General features: G+C 44.1%; 1 protein-coding gene across 1 annotated transcript; it reads left to right on the top strand.

Moving 5' to 3' along the window:
- Positions 1–1912: 1912 nt before the first annotated feature.
- Positions 1913–13949, top strand: ATP6V1E1 (ATPase H+ transporting V1 subunit E1). Its single transcript, XM_064458674.1, has 9 exons — positions 1913–2071; positions 5724–5789; positions 7339–7448; positions 7913–7979; positions 9796–9885; positions 11222–11290; positions 11688–11782; positions 12646–12733; positions 13331–13949. Exons 1-9 carry the CDS (start codon positions 2039–2041, stop codon positions 13391–13393), a joined length of 681 nt encoding a protein of 226 aa, XP_064314744.1. The 5' UTR covers positions 1913–2038; the 3' UTR covers positions 13394–13949.
- Positions 13950–25081: the final 11132 nt, after the last annotated feature.

Here is a 25081-nt window from a genome sequence, read left to right as displayed (position 1 = left end):
CTGAGATTGTGCCCAAAATAATAGTAAAATATCCTCAAGCACCAAAATACAAGTTGCTTCCCTGTGTTGTAATATAACTGCAATACAAAAGCCGCAAGAGTTACATACATATGTTTATAATAAGCTGTTTCACATAGAAAAGAAAGGCACGGTAAAAATGAACTAAATAGAAATAAGCCAGGAAGAAGCATGGGTATGACAAATACCACATCTGACACTGACTTGTGAGGGACGGTTCTATTTTTTCCAGTAAATGTACCTGCAGAATGGAAATTGAAGCTTCCTGCCAGCTAGAATAAGCAAATACTGTTAAAGGTTATGAAGATTGCATTAAATTTGCCATGAAGAAAACAATGGAAGCAGTAACAGAATTGAAGAATCAGCATATCATTTTAAAATGGTCCTGAACATTTCTGGATCGCAAAATGGCAGATAATAATTATTATTATAATGCTTTGAATCCCCACCATGAATTCCTACAAGGAAACACCAGTGCCAGAACTGCAAATCATGAAAGTACAACCAACCTGCAGGGCCCACCAGAAGGCCATCTCCACCAAAGACTGTGACCTCCCGAGCAGAAGGCCAACCTTCCCCCCCGCTTCTCCTGCTTTTCCCTTCATGCTCCTTAACACTACCCCACATCTCAGGTGCAGGTAAAGAAGCCAGTTTCACCTCTCCCTGCCCGTCCAAACCTGGAAAAACTGTAAGATTTTATAAATAGCATTTCATAACTTTATGCAATTGAAAGCTGAAAGTGACCTTGAGGCATCAAAGCTTCCTATGATGGCGACCCCAAAGCATCACCAAAAGTAATCTACTTTGGGGCCTCATAAGCAAGTTTCCTCCATGTTTAATTACTCCCTGCTACAAGTTAAACACATTACAGCATTTCTTGGTGGTAGCTCAGCTGTTTTTGAAACTGAACATGGTATTCCCACCAAAACCTGAAAAGCACCATGAACACGGGAAAGATGACCGTCTCCCCCCCCCTCCCCCCCCGGCACGCAGCGCCTCTCAGGCGGAACCCTGAAACCCAAGCCTGTCCCCCCCAGCCCAAGGCTTGCCACCCGAGCTGTAACCAAAGTGATGAAGTTAATCAACCAGGGATGTTGTTATATTATGGGAACATGGAGCGAACGAATTAGGGTACCTGTTGATCTGTGTTTTAGTCTCTAGGTAATCACTTATGTGATCAAAACAATAGACAATGTTTTTTTGTCAGTAGAGGAACGCATTTCTGTCAGAAAAGGATGACAAAGTGTGGTTTCGTGTAGTGGACTGAGAAAACTGGCCAGGACTGCCAAGATTAAGAGCCAAGTAGGTAAAAGGTAATCCCGGCAGGGGGAGATCGCGACCACCGACCCAAGTAACACCACCTACTCAGAAGAGAACAATGGGAAAGGACAACTGAGCCTGCGCGGTAATTTACATGCGAAGCGAGCAAGTTTGTTCCAATCGCCAAAGAGAATAATATCGAATACGTATGGATAAAATGAATATGTATATTTTTAGTCTATATAAATCACATGAGAAGGTGTGTAAGGTATGCACGTTGGGAGGAGCGATCCCCCGTGCATCCGGCGCCGTGAATAAAGAACGCCTGCTCTTTAATACTAAATTGGTGTTAAAGAGTTGTTTCTGATTTTACCGCGTTTTTCGGTAACAGTTTTGGCGGCAGGCCGGGGGAGCCGAGCGGGCCCGGCTGCCTCACCCGGCACAGCTCCGGGATCAGCCGCCGCCCGTGCCCGCGGAGGGAGGATCTGCCCCGGCAGGGGAGGCGGCGCGGCGCGGCCCCGCCCCAGCCGCGGGGCGTCCCCGACCACAAGATGGCAGCCAGCCGTCCGCAAGCACCCGCCCTCGTGACGCCACTCAGAGCTCACGTTTCTATTGGCCCGGAGGCTCCGGTGGGCGGGGCGGCGTGACACAGCGGCAGGAGCACCACCACCAGCTGTGACCCGAACCGGATTTGATTCCACTCGCCGCCGCCGCCGGCCCTAACCGCCGTCCTTCGAGCTCTGCCGCCGCCGCCGCCGCCATGGCGCTCAGCGATGCCGACGTCCAGAAGCAGGTACGGCCGGGGCCCCGGAACCTGCCCGGTCGGCCCCCTCCGCGCTGCCCTCTGCCGCGCTGGGCCGGGGGCGGGGGTGAGCTGACGGGGCGGATGCAGCGTGAGGAGAGGGGCGCCGAGGGCTGGGCCGGGGCGGTAGCTTCCCGGTGGCTTCCTTGCCCCGAAGCCGTGCGAGGTGCGGGGTTCAGGCATGCCTGAGCCGCGGGGGTCAGTAACCAGCCCTTACCGGCTGGTGAAAGGTCGGTTGGAGCTGGGGGGGATGGTGGCAGCTCCGAACCCTACAAGAGCAGAAGCGGCTGCAGCCAGTTGCGGCTGATTCGCGTTTTAGTTGTGGAATGGGGTCTCCCGCTCTGCGGGTGGACCGGTGGTGCTCTCCTGTGAAAGCGAGGGCTTGGGGGTTGGGAAGGTGTTCTCTGGGAATCCTAGTGGGAAAGAGCAGTCTCTCAAGAAAGGGAGCTTTTCCCTGGCAGGATTCATCGCCCATCCATTGAGGAACTTGGTTGAAACGTTTTGATGACATATTGTGCCAGATTATAACAAAAGAGATCATGAGTAGCCTTCGTGCTACCACGGTATTTAATTGTACTTTAAGGCAGACAAGTACATTGCCCTATATAAGTACTGTCTTTTTAGATGTTGCTCTCTAAGAACTTTCCATCTCTGTTTTTTTTCTTATAGCTGTACTACATCTAACCAGCTGTTACTTAGCATTTGGGTAGGCTATTCAGCATTCTCAAATGCCTTTTCCAATCTTATATCCTAAGTAGAGTAGTGCAACCTGGGCGTCTCTTGCAATGGAAACTTACAACCCTGAAGTCTGACTGTGGACACTTCCTCCTGAGGCAGGACACTTTGTCCTTATTGACAGTAAATACTGCCCTTGCCTAAAAAAGCTGCTTTGAGCTGGGTTGAAAATGGCATGCTGTGTTAAAGACTGCACAGATCCAGTCAGCGCTGGTCTTCCGTGGAGTTTCCTACCTGTGATGAGCAGATCAGCCAAGTTCCCTTTGTCCTTTGCATCTTAAGTGCTTTGTGTCTCACTTTCTCATTCAGTAAACATAGTCTCTTGGCAAGGAAGCATCACATTGAATGTAAAATCAGTAGGTTGTCTTTCTGCAAAAGGTGGATTGTAACATTACATTCTTTTGCCTTTCATCTGCAAAGATTTTTTTGTCTTTTTCCTGCCTCTTCCATGAAGAAAATAGAAATAAAGCTGACATTGGGGTGGTCTTGCTCAGCCACCATGGACCTAGTCTTCAAAGGTTAGTTCAGGATCTGTTCATATACTAAACGAGTAATGCTAATAGCATTTCACATCTGCGACTTTCCTGTCACTGTTTTACACTCCTGAGCCTAGGGTGATCCTGTTAACTGGAAAATAGAATGCTGCCGATGGCACGATGATTCTGTACATGTATAAATCCGGTATGAACTTGCCAACTGGTCCTCTGAACTCTTCACTACTTGCCCAGGCACTTTCAATAATGTCCACTTTGAAAATCATCTCTAAGAATTTTTGTCATTGACAGACTTGCTTTATTCTGTCAAAGATGTTTAATAGATTGTTCTGCCTAATTTGGTTAGTCACTTCTAGCTAAAGCTAGTCTACCATCTAGAACTTCCCATGGAAAGGAGATTCACACTGCTACTGATGGGAAAAGCCCTCCCTTTCTGTAGGAGAAACTACTATGCTAAAGTTGTTAACTTCACTTAAAATTAATCTCTTACTTAAAATTATGTATTTGTGTCCTATTTATAAGTGTGGAAGTCTCACTTAGGATTTCTTTTTCATTTATGTGAAAAGCAAAAAGAGATTTCAGTACAACAGATTTTGAAGGAAATGGTGCTGTTCAGTCTTATCAGACTAGGGGAAATGGATGCCATATCAGCTTGCTTCCATCTTATTCTTCTTTGTTACACAGAGAACGTTTCACGAACACCCATATCTGTTTAAAGCACTTTTCCAAAAATCAGAAACCAAACCAAACTGGAAGAAGTGACTTAGTAATGCAAGGGTTACTACCACTATATAAAAGTTCTTAGTCTTCTTCAACAATAGGCTATTCAGCAAAATTATTTCCTTATTTTATATGCCTCTCTTGTCCTTTCTGAAATGCAGATAGATCTAAAACTTTGTTTAACCAGTCATCTAATCAGGCAAGCAAGGTAGGAAACTGATGCTGTAGCTGGACATGCACTTGGCAGTGTTGCAAACTGGAACCAAAAGAAAAGTTGCTGGTTTGATTTTGAGGATGTAGATATTATTGTTCACTTCTTCCACTGCACATGCTTAAAAACCTTCCACTTGCCAGTTCACTTCTGTTTTTTCATCTATGGGGTCATAGTGCTATTCTTCATGTTGGCTCGGTTTTCACTTTGGCACCTTTCTTATCTCTTTAAAATATTTCATTTTAGCATGATTATATAAATACAATCTTTTCTATTATGCACGTTTATTCATACTGGATTGTCTGTAAAATGTGTCTCATCACTAAGTGCAAAAAAAAAGTCAGTAGGTTTTTATGGTCCACTCCATCTGCCTTTGGAAATGCTTATACCTGTTCAAAGTTGAAGTTTGGCTGGGCATGAGTCCTTACAGTCTGCCCAAATGTGAACCTAAACTTAGGCTTGGTAACAGAAAGGCATGAGATAAATAAGCAGAACTCAGTATAGTTGCTTTCCTTGTCTTTAAACTGTTGGACCTGTGCTTTGTAGTGTTTTGAGGTGGTTTCCGAAATGTTCTTCAAGTAGAATATATTAGTATGTATCATATATATATAGATATTCACACACCAGGCTTTAGACCACATCATGTGATACAGTTGATGTGGTCTTGATAGACCAGTGCTGCTTTCTCCTTCCCCAGCTCCTCCAAACTAATGTGCAACTACTTTATAAAGTCCTTTTGACTTGAACTATATTTTTTCATGACCTCATAAGTCTTCACAGGTTTTATTACTTTTTTTTTTCAAGAAAGATTTCTCAGGTGTCTAAAAGAACATATGGTTGTACAGATCTGACCGGAGTGGTCAGTAGCCCTTTGCTTTGCTTCACTGGTCATCTAGTGTGGAAGACCCAGGTTCATTCAAATGCCATCTGTGCCTGCTGTAGAACAGGGACTCTATGTTAATCTTCTGCATTTCATGTGAATTTCATAACAGACAGACTACCTTGATCTTACTGTGTGAGGTGTTTTGGCTTGTTTGTGGTATTTTTAAACTAACCCTGGGCGGGAAAAAGTTGTTCTCAGTAGTGAAGAGTGAAAATATCCAGCCTCATGTTTATGCAAGTTTTCTTTTAGGTTGGGGTGGGGTTTGGGTTTTTTTGGTTGGTTGGTTTGGTGTTTGTTTTTTGTTTGGTTGGTTTGTTTTTTATTATAGTTGCATATCTAAAGTACATTCTTCTAATGACAGCCAGTAAAACAGCATTATATAGAATAATTTAGAAAAAAGAAAAATTTTATTGTAATCTGTGTTAAGGTGAACTGACTCTTTGACCTGTATGTTCAATTTACTTTCTTTGAAAAACAACATTCTATGAGTTAGTAAATGGATACGAAGGGGCCTACTGTACAAATGAGGAATATATACATACTTACTCTCACCAAAGTCCTTTCCAACAGAAAATATTTTCTTTTCTCTCTCATTTACAGATCAAGCATATGATGGCTTTCATTGAGCAGGAAGCCAATGAAAAGGCTGAAGAAATAGATGCAAAGGTAAAAATGGAATTTCAATGTCAGTAAGTGCAAAAGGAAAACTGCATCTGATGTCCTGTTTTGATAGTTGCAGTCACAGCAGTCCTAGAACACTTTTGTAAACTATAACTTGCTTCACTTTTAGTTATTACATAGCAAAAAATTATGCTACCAAATTAAGTTAATGTTTGTTAGCTTTTGACAAATCAAAACAAGTCGGAGCTATTTTTTGGTCAGAGTTTTCTTAGTGGTTCTTAAATATAAGTTTATTTATATGCAAGTTCACTAATTTTTTTTAAGCAATCAGGAGAGCTGAGTGGTAATGTGAATAGACTGGATTAAGTGGAACACCTTCCCCCACCTCCTATACATAACGACATCACTGAGGATTAAAGGAGTTCTCTGCATAATTACGAATTCTGCTAAGGTTTGTCATAACAAGCTATTACCGGAAGTTTTCATTTTAATTTTTGCTTGACTTCCATAGCATGTCAGGCAGAGACATTAGTAGTAAATTACAGCAATAATGCTAGTAATCTTGCACAAGCATTTGTGCATGTACCAAAGTGATAAAGGATGAAAGTTAAGCTGTTTCAATTGTGTTGGTGAAAGTTTATTTGTAAGCAGGTTCATAACTGTACCTAAACCTGTGTAACCACCTGCAGACTCAAGTGCAGATGCGATTTAGTAGGTATCCAGGGGAACTAAACCATAAATTTATATTTAAGGCATGAGTTTAATTACTTGCAGAATTCTTCTCTTAGGTTAAGCCGCAAGAGACTGAGTTTAATATTAACCTCATGGCTGAATATAGATGTTTACTAAAGAAGGATTAATGATGCCTTACAACCCTAACAATCTGCATTATACCAATACTGAAATATCTTGTTGGTATTGGACTCAGCATATGTATTACTAATAATATTTCATCTCCCTTAAACATTTAGATCTACACAAATATTTAATCAATACTAAAGCAGGCATTCCTGATGATCTGCAAACAGAAGTCAGAAGTTGAAATTGGATTCTCAGGTATAAATAGGAGAAGTTGCCATGTGTTTTCACATGCTGTCTGGCTAGGTTTTATAAAAAATGTGATAGCTATACTGTCACTCTCCTTGTTTAAGAATTGCCTAAAGTAGTGAAGTTTGTGGACACTGAGGGCTGGGTAGCTTGTTTCAGATAGAATCTCTTGTAGCCAGAAAAGAGACCGATTCTACAAAAACAAATCAGACCTCAAGGTCAGATAAAATGAGTTTTGCTTAACAGTATATAATATAGAAATTTGGTAATTTTGTGCCTGAAGAATAAATAGTGCAAGGAAATGCCTGTCAGTCAATTGATAAAATAAGCTGTATCTTAATTAGCAAGGTTCTAGTTCAGCAGAACACATCATGAACTCCCTTTGACTTGAATACTGGTTGAAATGTTTTGTTTATATGGAACCATAAATTGTATTATCCTAGCTTATCTATGATGTGCTCTGAAAGCACGGCTGTTTCATTTTGATTCTGTTTTTTTTCAGCCCATGGAATCAATTTCCACTTCAGTTATTTAATTTTTACTATAGGCAGAAGAAGAATTCAACATTGAGAAGGGTCGCCTTGTTCAGACACAGAGGCTGAAAATCATGGAGTATTATGAAAAGAAGGAGAAACAAATTGAACAGCAGAAGAAAATGTAAGTTGCTTAGGTTAGATGGCTGACTGCAGAGCCTGAGCTCTCATTTTATTGCTAATTTTATACAAAACTCTTTTTCCCTGGCAAATAGGCAAACTGTAGCCAGTATATTTAGTTCTAAGTATGAGTTTCTAGTTTTTTGTGGGGAGAAATGATCAAAGGTGAGCTACAATAGTATAACTGTGTGGTGAAAGAATCTTTTGTATTTCTTTATGTAGTTAACGTCTAGAACTCTACCCTGCTCTGTTACTTTGGGTCAAATGTTCATGACAGGTTTTGTTTTGGTGGGTCTTTACTGAAGTTCTGCATTGTAATAATTTGTGCAAGTTCAGAAACAGATTCGAACAGGTGAACAGTCTTTCTTATTAAATGTTGTAGTATTATTATCTTTAAAGTATGCAGTTAAATGTTGCAGTTCTGTCAAAGTCTGATGGATTGATTCAACTTTATCATGCAACTTGCAGTCAGATGTCCAACCTGATGAATCAGGCAAGACTGAAGGTCCTCAAGGCAAGGGATGACCTTATTGCAGTGAGTATCTCCGTAGTAAAGACACAGAGGTTCTGTTCCTACCATCTGTTAGGAAATGTTCTTAACCATTCTCTAAAGAAAAATATGATTTTTGATTGCGTGACATTTGCTTCAACATACAAAAATGGCTTTCCCAGCCGCTCTGAAAAGTTATTGAGGATTTAGTCCAGCTTCAGTCGTCTGCTTTAGCTTATTTTCACAGTTTCTATTACCCACTCTGTTAGGGAAATACAGTTCTCTGCCAGCAACACTGCAGGCAGCAGTTTTATCTGTCATTTGGACAATAGCTTTTTTCTTTAAAGAGCACGGATGGTAGAACTTTGAAGTTCTGTTTGCCTGAAGCAACATTTATGCATTAAATCTGGCATGGCTCAAGCAAGGAGGCTTAAAACACTACTAACCAAGTTTTTCTGTCTCCTTTAGTGGCCCCTAGTATATGAAAAGGATTGCATCTTCTATTAGGTGACCAGTCTGTGTGTTGATGTATAGGGTGAGTGATCATTTGTCAGAGCAGGCTACATTTAAGTTTTAGGTCAGGCTTACTCTGTTTATCTTGCACCACGTGTAGAGTTTTGTTATTCTGCTCATTATACAGCTTGCAGGTTTTCTATTATCTCTCACCCATCTGGGAAACAGTTTGAGCGTTCAGATTCTGCTAGATGGTGCTGTTGAGCTATTGGAAAAGCTGCGAGACCTGTGGAAGTCAAAAATAAAAAATTGGGTAGTGTTGCTCAAGTTGATGCTACCATGAAAAAGGGGAGTTAGCAGAAGATCACCAGTTACTGGTTCTTTAAACCTCGTTGCAAACTTCAGATTGTATTCACAGAGAGGAGAAAGATGGGTGGCTAAAGAGCTAACTCGATTGTGATAATCTCTGCTGGGTAATCTCTTCCTCATTTATCAGCTGACTCAACCTCATGCTTCTGAGTAATGCATAACACTCTTCCTCATTCTAAAACATTGAAAGTCACATGCTGCTAGCTCTTTCTTCCCTTATCAGATTTTTGGCTACTTTCATGAGCAAGAGAGATGAGCAGTTCCAGAAATGCTGTGTTACTCTAGGGTGGACAGTATAACTAGGTTTCACCATGATGTTAAACTGTCATAGTCTGATATCCTAGTACTGATGTGTTAGCATTTAAAAGAGGACTGCATGTTATGAGGCAGGACAATAAAGGAAGGTTTATAGCAAATCATACAATTTCTTTATCTGAAGGAATTATGATGGTTCAGTTCTAGGAGCTGTGTTTGAATTGACTGAAGTTTCTTAAAAATTCAGTCTCATCTGATACTGATTTGTTGAATAAAGATAATTAAAATCAGCTACTTCAAATGAAAAATAAGCTATTGCTTTTAAATTTTGACTTGTATTTACTTGCAATTAAAAAATATCTAACCTGAATATTGTTTGATAAAAAGATAGATTAGATTTCTTTGCTAGGCGACAAAGCTGAAAAAAAATAGTTATTTGGACAACTTTAGTTTACATTAGGCAATGATTTACAGAATATTTTAGTTTGTCTGAATTAATATTATAAATATTAATATTTTACTACCGAGGTCTCCCTTTTTCATGAAAAAGGAATTATTGGCAGGTTATGATGGGTTCAGATCAGGGCAGGGAGAAGGGAACTGTTTGGAAAGGATATTGTGCCATCCACAGAGATGAAGGTCTAGCTTGGATGAACACCAGCTGGAGTGTACGTTTACGTGTTGGCAGGGTGCGATAGCTATAATAGGAGTACAGAAAGTTGGTAGGCATGAAACCAAATGCCAAACAGATGGGCTTTGCTGATCTGATTTCTTCTGAATGTAGGATTTGCTGAATGAGGCCAAGCAGAGACTTGCCAAGGTGGTGAAGGATACTGCCAGGTACCAGACACTGCTGGATGGGCTCGTTCTACAGGTAAATATTTAAATTGTAACAAATAGATGATCACAGCCCCATCCTCCTAGGTCCCTTTCTGCAAACATAACCCACTGGAGGTTACAGTTGTACTGGAGTCTAGATCAAATGTTGCTGGGTGATCTTTGAGTTTTCAACATCACTTCCGCTATGTCTTTCAATCTTGGATTCTGTACAGGTAAGGCTGCAGCTTATTTTGAGGTGTAAAATGTATATCAAGCAGCAGTTTCAGTATAAGAATAATTGCAGATGCACGCATGTACACTGTAACGTGCGTGTTTAGGATGCACACTTTAAGCTTCTGTAGTAATTAGTTGGATAAAATGCACCGTTGGCAAAAGTTGTTTCTCCAAACCTGTAAGTCAGTAGTTATCCACTTTTAAAATCTTCTTGGCATTTGAGACTTATAAGTCCTGGCTTTTACAAATTTACTATAGTATGGCAACTGCCTGTGGCAGATGTATGAGGCAGAAATCAAAGCTTTGCTTAGCTAAAATACCATCCTCAAGCCCCAGAAATTAACTGCTAAAAATCCAGTAAGCATTGGCCAGGGTCAGTCGTGCAACCGCGAGTGCCACCTTCTGGTATGGATGGGTCCTTTTGCTATAAACTCACAGAAGCCAGTCAGGAGCTCTCCTGTCTGCAGTTAGATGGCAGAGTTTTCTTAACAGTGCTGCCCACCAGCTTGTGCTTCCAATTCAGTGTTGTTTCTTTGTCACACCTAGGCCTGGTATTGCTGTATATCAAACAAACCTGTCTCACTTTTGCAAGGTGGCCATGTCTGTCTTGGCTCGTTATATTTGATCCAGTGATGGATCTGTACTCACTGGTACCCACAATTGGACTAGGTGATCATTGTAGGTCCCTTCCAACTGGAACAAAACCTATTTTATGCTATTCTTATGTACTACAGGAACTGCAAGGCAGGAGTTATTAGAACAAGCATCTGAAACTACTGCATGTCTTCTGCATAGGAGAATGTCAGCTTGGCTGCATGCTCAGTCTACTTAGACAGCAATGATCCTTATGTTTATGTGTACATTGTCTGGGCAACTCAATCCTATGATACATACATTTCGTTGCGCTTCTGTTCCAAACTTGAAGCTAACAAAGAAACACATAATCCAGAGTTGTAGGATCTTTCCCAGATGTTGGTGCTGTCCTCTCAGAATGTCTGCATGAGGTGAACTTGTAAGCAAAGAACTAAATAAAAGAGGCTAGTATTGTCAGGTTTTGGTTTTCAAATTGATCAGCTCCTTTCCTTTCCTTTGGGTTAAATAATTCTAAGACAATTAAAATGTTGACTTTCTGATACTGTAATGGTTATCTCATGCAGGGATTCTACCAGCTGCTTGAGCCCAGACTAGTTGTTCGGTGCAGGAAACAGGATCTCCCTATGGTTAAGGTAAGACACTAGAATAGTTTGACAGTATCCTGCTCTCAGAGGCCGGGACCTGACTGCAAATATTGGCTGCTCAGATCCCATCTGTGTGATACAAAACCAAGTTTTGCTTGCTGCACTTCTGCTGCAGATACAATGCAAGAGAACAAGTATGCTTTTCAAGTTGGGGAATCATTTGCTTGCTTGGATGTTACCTAGGAGACTTTAGACATTGCTGCAATATTAAGAATAATAATTGTTTTTGGCTCAAAAGCCATACTGAAATACATTTTCTTAATTTAAAACAAAACAAAAGATGCCTCAATCCCTTCATTTTAATACTACAAGTGATTGAGTGACCAAACCCAAGTGGTGCATTAGAATTGGTCCATGTTAACTGGAGGTTTATCTTGTATCCTAGACTGCTGTACAGAAGAGCATTCCCATCTACAAAAATGCCACAAAAAGTACTGTGGATGTTCACATTGACCAAGACAACTTCCTGCCAGAAGAAATGTAAGGAAAATGGGAGCCTTTTATACAGAGCACTAACTTAATGCAACTTTTCAAGCCGCAGCTCCTGCTAGCACAGTCTCAGTAAATTGTGTATGGAATATCCCCACAGTGTGTCTGCTGCTGTCCTAGTGGAATTTGGCACTTCTTTGTGTTAATGGAGCACAGACTCCGCAGTTTCCTCCAGACAAGCACTGTCTCAATGGAAAATGTCAATAAAAGTTTTGTGCAACCTTCAGCTTGATTCACAGTACTGAAGCAGAGAATAACTGTAGGGAGAAACTTAACTAACTATTGGTCTTTTACAGAGAGAGAATGTGGAGGTAGCCATGCTTTCTGTCTCAAGATGAAGCAAATTAAGTCATAAGGTGCTACAGGATAATCACCCGATGGGGTTTGTGTCTGTCTGCAAGGCTCTGTTTCCGTAGAGTATGTTAAAGAACATGGCACAAAGCTGTATGTTCTGATAGTCAGTGATCTTTATGTATGGGCTAGCAAACAACACTTTCAGCATGCTTCCTCATTTTCCAAAATCTGAAAGCTGTCTATAAAATACAGAGTCTGAAGCTGTTTTGAAGTGACAAATTCCATAGCTGTGCTTGCATTTAGGCCGTGCTAATGAGGACCCTTGTATGTAGCTGTGGCCTCTGATAACTCCAAAGACGCTTTGCACTGCTGTTTCCCTGGATCACTTTTTGCTGATTTCTATTAAGACATGATGGGAAAAAAGTTTGTTTTTTTTTAAATAAAAATCTTACCTATATATCTGACTTTCTATCAGCACTGATTTTGGGGTAATCTCTCTGCCACATTCTGATTTTGAGATGTACCATGGATTTCACATATTATTTTGTTCCCCTTTCTAGTGCTGGAGGTGTTGAAATCTATAACAGTGATGGTAAAATTAAGGTTTCCAATACCCTGGAAAGTCGGCTGGACCTTGTAGCCCAGCAGGTAAGTTTCTCTAACAGAGAAGGTGAACAAGATATAATTAACTAGTTTTGTCTGGTAATTAAGTCCTAGTGCTTCCAACATGTTAACTGTCACAGTAGTGTGTGGGATCAGATTTCAACATGGATGGCAAGTAAGAAGTTATTTTTGAACAGAAAGAACCAAATTACCTACTGTTCGTGCTTCTCTACAGCAAACATGACTTTTCCCAGAGTGATGCCTTTTGAATGAAGCATGAGCATACAACTCTAGAAATTATGATACCGAAAGACTTGTGACTACACTGCAGTCAAGACATTGAAATGCTGAGGCTAACTTGAATTACAGAAGCTAGCTTGGGTGCTGGAAACTTTAGCCGAGACCATTTATACCCTAGTGGAAAAAACGAGCTTGGGCATCTCTTTCTTATGCTGCAGTATAGGCAAACTAAGTCTATAGAGTAGCTGGCAATCAGTGATCAGGTAAAGGCTTCAGAACAACTCAGATGAATTGACTTCCTAATTTTGAAGCCTAGCCTAGCTATCACACAGTGCCTGAAATGAGGAATGTACAGCAATTGTTTTGCCCATTGCATATAACTGATGTACTCTTTCTCAACAGATGATGCCAGAAATCAGAGTGGCTCTCTTTGGTGCTAATGCCAACAGGAAATTCTTGGACTAAACCTCTATGAGAGAAGGTGGGATCTGTTCCACTGCCATACTGAGGGGGATGCAAAAGCATCTGCTAACTTAAGATCTTGAAATATAACATTACCTTGTCATCCAATAACTGTTCTTCAATGGAATAATTTTGCATACCTGCTGTGCTTAGCTTCTCTACTTGTGGTTAGAATGTATTGCTTAAAGGATGTGAAGACATGCATACTCCCCCAGAAGTGACACTAGAAAATGAAGGCATTTGGGCTCTTGGCTTTCCTTGCGCTATAAAGGACAAGCTATAAAGACAAGCAGTCCGTTCAGGGTCACTCCCTTTGCTTTGGCCACATCTCTTTCAAGTTGTTTAATATGAGAAGTAAATTACTATGCTGCTGACGAAATCCCTTTTCAGTTAAGGTCTTCAGTGTGATAGAGGGCATGCATTCGTTCCCAGCGTTAGTGGTTTAATTCATGTTAATTGGTCAGGCATTTTTCTGTTCTGTATATGTGATTTAAAAAAAAAAAAGCCTGAGCCTGTAAAACTGTATTTATTAAAATAAAAATATTTGTGTGTGTATGGAGTTCTTTGTAGCTTCTCTCTGGGGGATTGGCAGCAACCTTTGAAAACTGAGCTTGTGTGTATAGGGACTTACTGCTTGAGGGCCATGTGTAACAACTGTTCTGTGAAGCTAGAATTTGAGTGCGTGGAATACTGTCAGGCTATTTGCTCGAGTAATGCTGGACTGTAGGCAAGCCTTTTGAATAGGACTCTAGGATGAGCTTCATTCTTCCTAAAAAATGGGTCAGTGGTTTTGCTCCCTCAAGCTTCTCTCACACGAGAGAACTCGAGTAACACAGCTGCGCTACCTGGATATAACAAACGCAGTCCACTTCCGGTTACAGGTTTGTTGCTTCTGTGCAGGAGATCCAATCCATACTCTTGAGTAACTGTGTTTCAAGACTTGAGGAATAACAACTGACTCTCTTGCAACTATTCTCTCTGTTGTTAGTAACTATTAAACTAAATAACGGTAATGTAACTATACTCACTACCCAATATCTTAAGTTTTACTAGCACTTACTTCTTCGCTTCTGCAGTGATGACTAGTATTGTCTGCACCTTCTGTGGTGTAGGACAGAAAAACTCTTGAGGTGACTTTCCACACTACAGGCCTCTGCTAGAATGCCTGACTTCACCTAGTGCTCAATTCTGGACCTTGTTTCATGGAAATAAGAAACTGCTCAAATGAATTACTGCTCGATTATGTTTTGGAATTATCTTCTCTAAGTACTGCAGTGATTCAGGAACGGTAGGAAGTTTACGTTGTGCCATGAAGGGTACTTGCCAAGCTGCAGCAATGCTGCTTTATGCAGTGTTTTTAACCTAAGGCCCTTTCTTCTCAAGCCGAGGTGCATGCCCTCATGCAAAGACTCTAAATGCTAGATAAGTCATTCACTGCCTCATTTCTCTAAAATGGAGAGAGACTGCTAAGAAAATCCTGAATCCAAACTTATTTAATCTTTTGATTTTTTTTTTCCTTGCAAAATAAGAATCTTCAGCAAGGTTGGGTTTTTTTGTTTTACTGCTCCTCACTGTTGCATTTAGGTACCAGTTCTTGTTCTCCACATAGATAGTTGTGGTATTTATTCTTTTAGTGCTTTGCTTTTCTATACGTGATTCTATGACTGGGCAATAAGTGTATCCAGACTGAAGTCCTACTCTTTCTAGGTTTTGGATAACAGTCACAGCTTTCACCTTTGCAACTGCCAGTGATCCAGCTTCCTGACTAAGCACTGAGCTCCGGTTTTGTGATGCACCTGTAGTAATGGAAAAGCCTTACACATGCATGCTTAACTGTAGTACTTTTTGGTTCAAATAGTACTTATTGGAGCAGATATGTTTTGGTCCTTTCTGATGGTTTCATCCAACTCGTCAGTAGGCTATCTGCCAGTGCTTTGGAAATGCAGTTGAACTTATTTGAGCCCTTACTTTCCTTACAGCTAGGGCTAGGAACAGAAACTAAATGCTGAAATAGAATGCAGCATATGGAAATAAAACATTGAGGGGTGAGACAAGAGGAGGTTACTAGTCTTTGCTAGGTGATACACACTATGAATATTTGCTCCAGTGCTCAATAAAGTGACTTCAAACAGATGGTAAGATCATCTCTATAGAAGCGAATGGCCTAGATTTGGCCGTTATCATTCAAAAGTGTGGCTTTTATGTTGTCCTAGTGCTACTGCTTCCCTTGGGAGACTGATACAGGCAACGGTGTAATGCATGGAGGTAAAATCACAGAATAAGCTAAAGGTCAGGACACAGAGGAGAGATGGCTCTGTTGCACATCACTCTGCAGTCATGGGCCATATTACAAAATTATCTTCAGGTAGCTTTTGTTCGGTAAAAAAATTAGTATTAGAAGTTATCAAAACTTTCTCTGATACCAATAACATAAACGTGCTGGGCTGTGACAAAAAAGGATTCTTTGTAAAGGTCTGGCAGTCTGATTTTTCATGAAATTAGCAAGACCTTCACAAATCCAGGTCCTGTATGTTTTGAAAAGCAAAATACCCTCTGACTGCAGAGGTCATAGTGGAAGATACTGGAGTTGTTATTTACTATTTCCTTTCCTCTGTTAGTTTTATATCTTCTATATCTTCCTGTACAGAAAAGATGAAGAAACAACCACTGTCATAATTGCATACAGAAATTAGTGACCTCAAGGCTGCTTTAAGTGCCGGTCAGTACTTTGGCAGCACTGACTCAAAGCAGGTCCTCAAGAAATGGTCTAAACGCTTTATCTATATTTCATCTGAAGTCTGAGACTAGTGCGTCTGAGTCCCCCCTGCCCCACCGCAAGCTAACCGAAGCACTTCTGCTTACTCAGTTTATTAGCAGAACTGCAGGCACTCTTAGCTTCAGCCATGTCAGCTGTGACTGGAACTTCCTCCTGCACCAGCAGTTCCCTGCAAGTATGTTACAGGAAAGCACTGATTAATCTTAACACTGGGATAACCACATGAGAGAACTGAGTTACGAGAAATGGCGTTTGCATTACCTGCAACGTCCTTGTCCTTGAGCCCCCATAATAGGGGCTGTTACCAAATTTGATGCAGAGAGAAATGGGAATATCCCACCCAAGTTTACCTAGTGTGGTTAGCAATCCTGTTGTGTATTCATCCAAGCTTCTCCGTGGTTGGACACAGGCTTTTATGAGTAATATGTGAAACAAAAGCAGCATTTTAGGCGGATTTCGGAGTTCCTACTGGAGTGTTGTTGCAGCACTGCTTGATTATTTGAACTGCACTGCCAATTTAAGCACATGAATTAGGATTCACCTTTTTTGTTTTCTTACTGATTTACCCAGTGACCTAGGGCAAATCAGTGAGGATATTGATCTTTATTCATCTTTGTATAAGTACACAAAATATTCCAGTTGGGTATAGTAAACAAGCCCTAAGCCAGATCGGCACGTTAAGAAACTGGAGAAATACAGGGAGCAAAGGAGACATTAAATCAGGGTTCAGGTAAAAGAATTAAGTTGTGATGGGAGAGGCAAGCTCTGCAGAGTAATGGAGGGTGCAGAGCTGGTTCTGTCTAGTGCTGGAAAAGGAGTTGGGGAAATAATGTTGCACTTGTTTTACACAGTTGGCAATGGAAAATTTAAGAGCGGGCTTGACACTAAGTGATCAGCAGAGGGCTTAAAATGTTACTGCACATCTGAGTCACAACCCCTTTTTTAGTACTTAGTTTTCAGGCTGAGAGGTATTAACATTAATCAGAGAGACACAGGCTGTGTGAATGATCCCTGGAGGTGCGCGCAAGTGTCAAGGTGAGAGAAAGACTAGAAGAGGACAACCAGAAAGTACCGAGAAGTGAGGCCTCGATGTCTTTATTAAGCCAGTAACAGTTGATAGAGCAATAACTTCTGAAAGGAAGCTCTGAGCTGGCTGTCAGGGCATGAGTGCTGCCCATCAGAAAACTGGTAGTGACAGGGCGAGGGTGCTGCAGGGAGGCTGTTCAAGTGCCCAGCTCCCTGCTGAGAGCCACCTTTGGAGCAAAGCACGGCCGTGTTCTCCGCAGCAAGCCTTGGTAAAAGCCAGCAGTGGGAATCTGGCTTTTGGGTGAATCCTGCCGTGAAAGCCCAGCTACAGGCTTTTGGGTGCTCGCTGTCCAGGGAGGTCACAGATCCCAGCGTGCAGCCGGAGGCAAGCCGGCAGAAGGAGGGTACCTTGCTTGTTGCGTGCCCCTGTCCTGATCTGCGGATGTTAGCAAGCAGTGGGAAATAAGTAACAGAACAATATGCACGTCTGTTGGAAAACAGAAGAGTGTTAGATGATACCTTACGCAGACCAATAGTGTACACAGTACAATGAGGCTGGAGCCATCTCCATAGGCCCACAGTCTGTGCCTAAAATAGTCTGGGAAATTGAGAGAAAATTACCCATTTATTTAATTCCAAAGAAATTGCAGTAAGTGAGGAACAGGAAAAAATTGGAAATAAAAGGGAACTACCCTAGAGGAAAATTCAAAGCAAAAAAATTTCCTTGGTTAAGTGAACTCTGAGCTGCTATTCTGGGGAGCAAAGACTTGAGACTGCAGCAAAGCAACTTGGCAAAAGGTGTTTAGCCCTGAGCGAGAGCCCAGACAGACTGCAGCGTGGTTTGGCTATGTGTGCCGTTTGATACAGGCAGCTGAGAGAGGCAGGTGGAGGCCCCATCCTGCATCTCGAACATGCTTGCAGGGAACAGGCTGTGACAAGAAGGCCCTTCCAGGGCTGGGAAGTTCCTGCTGCTCTCAGCCAAGGTAGAGCTGGCTGGGAAATCCCAAATCTGTCTTCCTAGGCAAGACTTTCAGAGCATCCCATACCACTTCTTTGGCTTTGCTTTAGAGAAAGCAAGAAAAACATCTGTGCAGGAGCATTCGCAGGTTAAGAATCATACTGATAATGTGCCAAAAAGTGTCATTTCCCAGCCTGTGTTATACAAGGGAAATCAAGAGCTGTGGCAGTCAAGGCTACCATGTTATTTTATGTATTTTGAGGCTGCTGTGTTGGGAGAGACTGCACAGTGAAAGTTTTAAGGGTGGTCCCTCTCAACATTTCTAAAGGCCCTTTCCCGTCCTGTGTCCAAGAGTGTTTGCATGAGGTCAGCTCCTTTTCCAGATGGTCCCTGGCCCACCCATCCCTACCTAAACACCAGGTGACTGCACATACCCATCCTGGCACCAACTGCAAACCGTGGGGCTGTTTAGGATCCTAGATTTCATCCTACTGTCTGTCAGTGGCAGAAACATCCTTATATTTCACATGAAGCCATTAGAAGTCTTTTAACAGAGGGACTGGAATGTCATTGGTTTCTGAGCCGCTTTGACTTTATAGCATGAACCTCTAAAATCTAAAAGACTGGTTGCCTCTCAAACCAGCTGCAGGGGGTGCAGGAAGTTCATGCTTTCTCTTCCTTTCTCTCTTCTGGCTGCCAGTGTGGATTCTTCAGCCCTGTGTATTAGCAGGGCCATTTCTCTCCCCACCTGCTGACCTCCCTTTAGCAGGTAGCTGCTGGTATAGAGCTGCCATCCCCTGCATTGCTACAGCTCCACGATGCTCTCCATGGCTTTAGGGTATCAAATACGGAGGCAGTATCTTGATTGTCTAGCTGGAATTGCACAGGAGGAGGAGGGAACAACTGTCTTAGCTTGCCCTAGCTGGTGAGCTGAACACAAATAAAGGAGAGAGGGACATGTTGACGTGTTCCTGGTATTTGGAGGGGCAGGTATCCTTTGTAGAACTCGTCTTTCATCCACACATGTGCAGCCTTTCTCTGGCTTCCTTAGGATCATTGCCTGCAGTGTGACTGTAACACCTTTCTCCCAGCGAAGGCCACTCACCCAGATTGTTGCAGCAGCCCTGTAGTGGGGACCCACAACAGACAAAACCTTCTTGGGACATCAGCTAGAGCATGGCTGGTGCTTTCCCTTCAGAGGGCTCCAGAAGGGGAGGGGAGCCTCACCATCAGCAGCAAACTGCTAGAAGTTAGTCCCAAAGCAACTCTTGAGTGGGAGTACTTTTTCCCACACAGACGATGTTGAACAGTTTAACCACAGCTGCTTGTTCTACACCTCTGCTCTCAGCTCCAAGCACTTTGAAGGAAGACAGTAGCATCACTAGGCAGGGCTGGGAACAGCAGGAATTGGGAGGCTCCTTTCACTCGCTGCCTGGGTGATTTCCCAGGCATCCACGGGGTAGGATTGCAGATCCGTCACTGAAGCACAAAGGGCTTATTGAGGACAGTGCTTCCCTGCACCAAAAGGATTCATGACACAGCACCAAGTGACAGCCTGGGTGTCTCTTTGCAGCTCCCCAGTCCAAAGCAGGTCTCACCCTGCCCTCCAGGATCCTGAAGCTGAATTTCCAGCATCTTCAGGGGATGAGAAAATCCTAGTCAGTGAGTCCCGGCTCCTCTCCCAACAACCGCCATTGCAAATTTCTGCAGAGGACAGCCCAGGCACGGCTGCACCACAGGGACATGGACACATGTGTGCATACATCTGGATACAAACTGCAAAGCCCCCGCCTTCCTGGCCACACTGGCAGCACCCACCCCTGCAATCACAGGTCTCATCCCTGGTTCCCTGTGCCCAAAACACTCTCACTTGCACACACTGGAGCATGGCCACCCAGTAGCAGCAGTGTTTCTTGTCTCAAGGCACAAGAAGCCAAAAATTCTGTAAAGAATTCAAATATTCTGTATCAGAAAAAGAAATTCCCTCCCGACTTCAGCTGGTCATCAGCTTTAAGTCATGGGGCTCAAGATACCTTCGGGAGGATTTTTCTTTTTCTTTTTTTTTTTTAAAGAGTTATTTCCTTGTTCAAGGGAAAAAAAAAATCAGGTGGCTCCTCAGATACCCTGCAATGAGCTCCACAGATTACTCATGTACTGATTAAAAAGGCTTTATAATAGATACGCCTGTTGAGATCACATAATTTTTCAGTGCTAGGCTAAATTTGGGTTATTGAAGCAACCATTTAATCATTTACCCTCTGACGGTTAGCCTTTTAGGTCTAAATGCTGCCCAGACAGGCAAGACTCCACACACCTTGTATGTACAGCCAGCAGCCCCACACACCCTGCATATTCGCGTACTGATCAGTGTGAATCAAACACCCTGGAGGGGTGATACTCTTGGATCCACAAATGCCAGACTTGAGACACCCACAGTATACCTACACACCATCTGCACAACACATAAAAGTATATGCAGCTAGCCCCATGGCTGTATGGGCATATTTATGGCTACTGATGGCACAAAGGCACAGATGCCATTAAAAATGCATGTGGGCAACCTCATACAAATACCCGCTTGCCCAAAGCCACGCATATCATTCCTGTGTAAAACCAGCATGTTCACTGTACAGCCTTTGCTAAGTGGGTGCTGCAGCAGCTCTCGCAGCCCCCCCCCCCCCCCCCCCCGCCCTGGACTGCCGGTGGGATGACATGGTGGGAGAACAAAGCACTGAGACGTTTGTGTTGATAGGCAGGGCTCCTGCAACATCTGCACTGGCCCTCCTGCTGCCCCATGAATGCTGGTTGGGGTGGAAGAGGTCCCTGCACAGAAATGGTCCCTAGGAGAAGAAATCCTGGTGGAGAAATAAGGTCTCCCAAGCCTGCAGCATTGCTGGACTTTAGGCACAGGCACATAAGAATTAACACTGGGGATGACCACATCCTGCCTGTGGCAATAAACACAGAGGAAGTTCTGCCATGCAGTGTCAAGGGGGAACCATTCTTGACTAAGAGCACAAGCGCTTCATCACTCATGCTCTAAAAATCTTAGCATTTCTAAATTTTCATCCCAGTGTAACAGCGATTTCTGCAATGCAGGTTAAAGGTGCTAACCTCTTAAAAAAAATTACAAATGTTATTACTCCCGCTACATCAGTACCAGTCTGCAGCAGGCCATTCCTTGGCCTCTTATGCATCGTGTCAGCGGGTACAAAGCGTTTGCTTTCATCCAACCTTAAGCATTTGCCTTTCAGTTGCACTAAGAGACCTCCTGCAAAGTCATCTGGAGTTGTAAAGTAAATCTGATCAACCATCTTGCTTTTTTTCTCTTCCTAATTTAATATATAGCTACCATATCTCCCCGCATCTGATCAGCTTTATTGCTCAGTACTAATCATTCCTTTTTCATCTTGCATTCCCCTTTTTCATTAACTGCCAGCTACACAAGACTGGAAGTGATGGCTGTGTGCACTGGTGGGGTAGCTGTGCTGAAGAGCCACTGGGGAGACAGGAGGGGCACGGCTGTGCCTGGTGGCAGCTACAGCTCTCCTGTACCCACTGCTGCTTTTCTTTCATCTAAAGCGGGCTGGCGGGGTGGGGGGCACTTACCCTTCTGTCTCCCCCGCCCCAGCAACTATAGCTATAGGTTAAGTATAGCTAACCAGCATGTGCTGCTGGCAGGGAGACAGTGCTTTTCCAACCCAGCAATTGGGGAGTGGGTCCCTCCTCCAGGCAGGAGGCAGCTCTGCTGCACCATGTGCTGGGCCCACAGCATTTGTCTGAAATACAGGCAGAAAAAAATAAAGCCTGTGACTTTTCTGCAAGAAGAGCTGAGCAAGAGGCCAGTCAACTTGCAGATCATCCATTGGCTCGGGCAGGGGGGACACCTGACACAGTGGGAAGATGGGGAACGTGCGTGTTTCCTCCTCCCCATGCAATCCCAAATGGGAATTCCCCCATCTGCATCTCACTTTGGCTCTGTGCCCAAGGTCCCCGTAAACCTCCTCTCCCCTCATTAGGTAACACCTGGGGAAAAGAGGAGAGAGGCAAACCCTTGGAGCTGACCAATGCTGGGCTGCTTCAGTTCTGTAAAGTGGTCTCCATGCTGTTGCGTGAGGTGCTGGCATTTGGGCATCCACCTTTGCTTTGATTTTAACCTTTGGCTGGTCATTTACGCCAGTGGGCTTAAAACTTTTTGAATATGCACCCCTATGGATAAAAGTAAATAAATGTATTTGGGGGTCATATACCCCCCCAATATTTACATATTTACTCATAAATTATATACATGTACTACCGTACTAACCTTATATGCAGTATAAAACAAACACAGAAATAGAAATTAAAAAAGGATGAGATTAAGACAGAATAAATAGTAATTTATTTATTAATGGTACAAACAATATTTTCTTCCTGCATCCCAACAGTGGTTTTTTTTTGGCATGCACTGCACTTTGGAGCCCTCTGATGTACCAAAAAAGGTTTTCCATGCCAGCAGGCACAGCAGCTCCTGTGCTAGAGGCCTTGCATTGCCCCTGGTCCCTGGTACATCTCTGAGGGTCTCAGGGCTTCCCCAGAGGCTGAGGCTGGGAGACTCCCACAGGACTCTGAGGAGATAAGAGGGCTGCAGAAATTTGCAGGGGGCAAAGGTGGATGGCCGAGGAGGATTTGCTGTCACCATGTGGAGCTGTAACACCCCCCAGCTCCTCTCATTAGGGTGGGAGGTGCAGGGGTACTACAGAGCTCCCCACCACCATGTGACAGGTCCCTTTGCCTCCCACCCCAAGAAGCAGTAAATCCCAGAGGCAGGGAAGTGGGATGGGAAATCCACAAGACACCCAAGCTCACACCCCAACCTCCCCCCGCTGCTGGATGCTGTTGGTGGGAGCAAAGGGTGCCTTTCCCTGCTGGCACAGCCCAGGCTGCAGGAAGTGCCAAAGACAAAAGCGGGTTTGGAAAGCAAACAAAGGAAGGGAAGGAAAATATCTTGGAGAGGAGATAGAGAGCATAAGTTATAAGTCTTCTGGGAGGCGCAGGGGCGTATGCACGCATGAGTGAACGGAGGATGCAGTGAGCAGCAACTTTGATCTCCCAGGACATCTGGCGTGTGGGCATCCACCATACATCTGCCTATAGGGCAGGCCCAGAGACATGCTTGACTGGGAGAGGGGGGAATGAAAAACCCAAAGCAAGATGATCACTGTTTCCCATGCTCTGAGCACCCTTTCCTTCAAAAGAGGCAGGTGGCATCAGCCCCGAAGAAAAGGCAGGTGCTGGCAGAGCCAAGCAGCATCCAGCCCTGGCTCCCCACTCTTCCCATACCGGCCAGTGCCCCAGGGCGAGTGCTGCAGTGCCTGGCCTACAGCCCCTCAAACTGCTCTAAGCAACAAGGAGCTGCTGCTGTGGCATGGAGGGGCTCCTGCTCTGGGGGAAGATCAGCTGAAGCAGGTCCTGGGGAAAGGAGAGCAACCGCTGGGGCATGTGCTCTGGGTTTAATTTCAGTGAGGCCTGAAAAATGGGTGTTCTGAGGCCAGATGGCATCACGTGCCCCCTGGGATGGGCACAGGGCACTGGGAAGGGTGGCAAGGAGGGGCCATGTTTGGTGTTTTGGCAGCAGACCTAAATGCCAGCAGGCCTGAGGCCAGCACCCAGGGTACAAAAATCCCCTGCGTGACAGCCTGAGCCTGCAACCACTGGCCCTGTTCAGCTGCAGCGGTGGTCAGCCGGTGGTGGGATGTCAAAGACATGGAGCCCCAGCGCTGCTGACTCAAACACCTTAAAAAAATAAAGTCCTTAGAGATTTGCTTACAAGAGAAAAGGGTTTGTTTCCCCTTGCCATGTGAGCAGAAAAGACATTCAAGCTTTTCTCTACAGGCAACATTTTTAAATGGAAGTAACATCACCTGCAGCTTGGCAAACAGAGAAACTAGCCTTGCCCAGCCTCATGCCAGAATCACAAGCTTTGGGAATAAGCACTGCTGTCAGGCTTCTGGCCTTTCAGGGGGCTGAATTTGGGTACTTTTGTCCCTACTGAGAGGAGCGGCCCTGTCCCTGCCAGGGCCACAGACCAGGGCAGCGTTCCCTGAACTGCTGCAGCAGAGCATGCCCCACCATGACCACACCCCACACCCCACGCCACCGAATCGCAGGTGTCCCCATCGCACGATGCCCACTGATGTGCCTGTCAGTCACACACGTGGGATGGCAGCTGGCACACACCCCATGTGATGGTCACTGGCTTCCCTTCCTCCAGACCTGACACCTGGCTTATGGTGGGTTGCACCACCAAAGCAAGCCCTGGTCTGACCCCCACAGAAAAAGCTGCTTCAGTGGTAGGATTTGTTCCTCTCCACCTGGAGAAGAAGCTGCCCCTGGCCCTGCCAAGGGTATCCTCTTGAGGGGACAGACTGGTGACAGGGGGCTTAGCTCTCTCAGGGGATGCTACCACTCTACTCAGTTCATAACAGCCTCCCAGCAGCTGGAGGAAAGCAACGAGATGTTGGATGCCCTCAAAGCTGTTGTACCTGGGGCTTGCACCACCAGGAACCAATGGGACCCATGGGGGCAAAGGGCAGGAGGTGGAGGTTAGTGGGCCGGGCTGGCTCTCGGTGAGCTGGGCAGCAAGCCAGGTGTTGGGGACGTGCATGCAGACAAGGGCAGAGAAGAGCATCGGGTTTGGTGCAAGTCAGGCAGTGGGTACACAAGTATAGAGGGGTAAATCAGAGCAGGAGAGCTGCAGAGAAGTGGCATCAGCATCCACAGGCTGCTGATCACACATCACAAAGCATGATGATGACTGACATGGGAGAGAAGGGTGATGCCTACCAGGAGGTCTGGTTTGTCTCCTACAGACTTTATGGGGAACTCGTGTGTGGCTCCGTCTTCCTCCTCCTAGCTTGAAGAGTTGCATCCTGCTCCAGCATGAAGTTTT

This window comes from Phalacrocorax carbo, chromosome 1 (assembly GCF_963921805.1).
Source record: "Phalacrocorax carbo chromosome 1, bPhaCar2.1, whole genome shotgun sequence".
In the NCBI taxonomy this organism is placed as follows: domain Eukaryota; kingdom Metazoa; phylum Chordata; class Aves; order Suliformes; family Phalacrocoracidae; genus Phalacrocorax; species Phalacrocorax carbo.
Note: the sequence above shows the minus strand (reverse complement) of the source record. Positions and strands in the feature narration are given on the sequence as shown.

Excerpts from the sequence above, each read along its gene's own strand:
- ATP6V1E1 (XM_064458674.1), top strand. The coding sequence starts at position 2,039 with ATGGCGCTCAGCGATGCCGACGTCCAGAAGCAG. Across the intron at positions 11,291-11,687 it reads AGGATCTCCCTATGGTTAAG|ACTGCTGTACAGAAGAGCAT; the intron begins GTAAGACACTAG and ends CTTGTATCCTAG. Across the intron at positions 11,783-12,645 it reads AACTTCCTGCCAGAAGAAAT|TGCTGGAGGTGTTGAAATCT; the intron begins GTAAGGAAAATG and ends TCCCCTTTCTAG.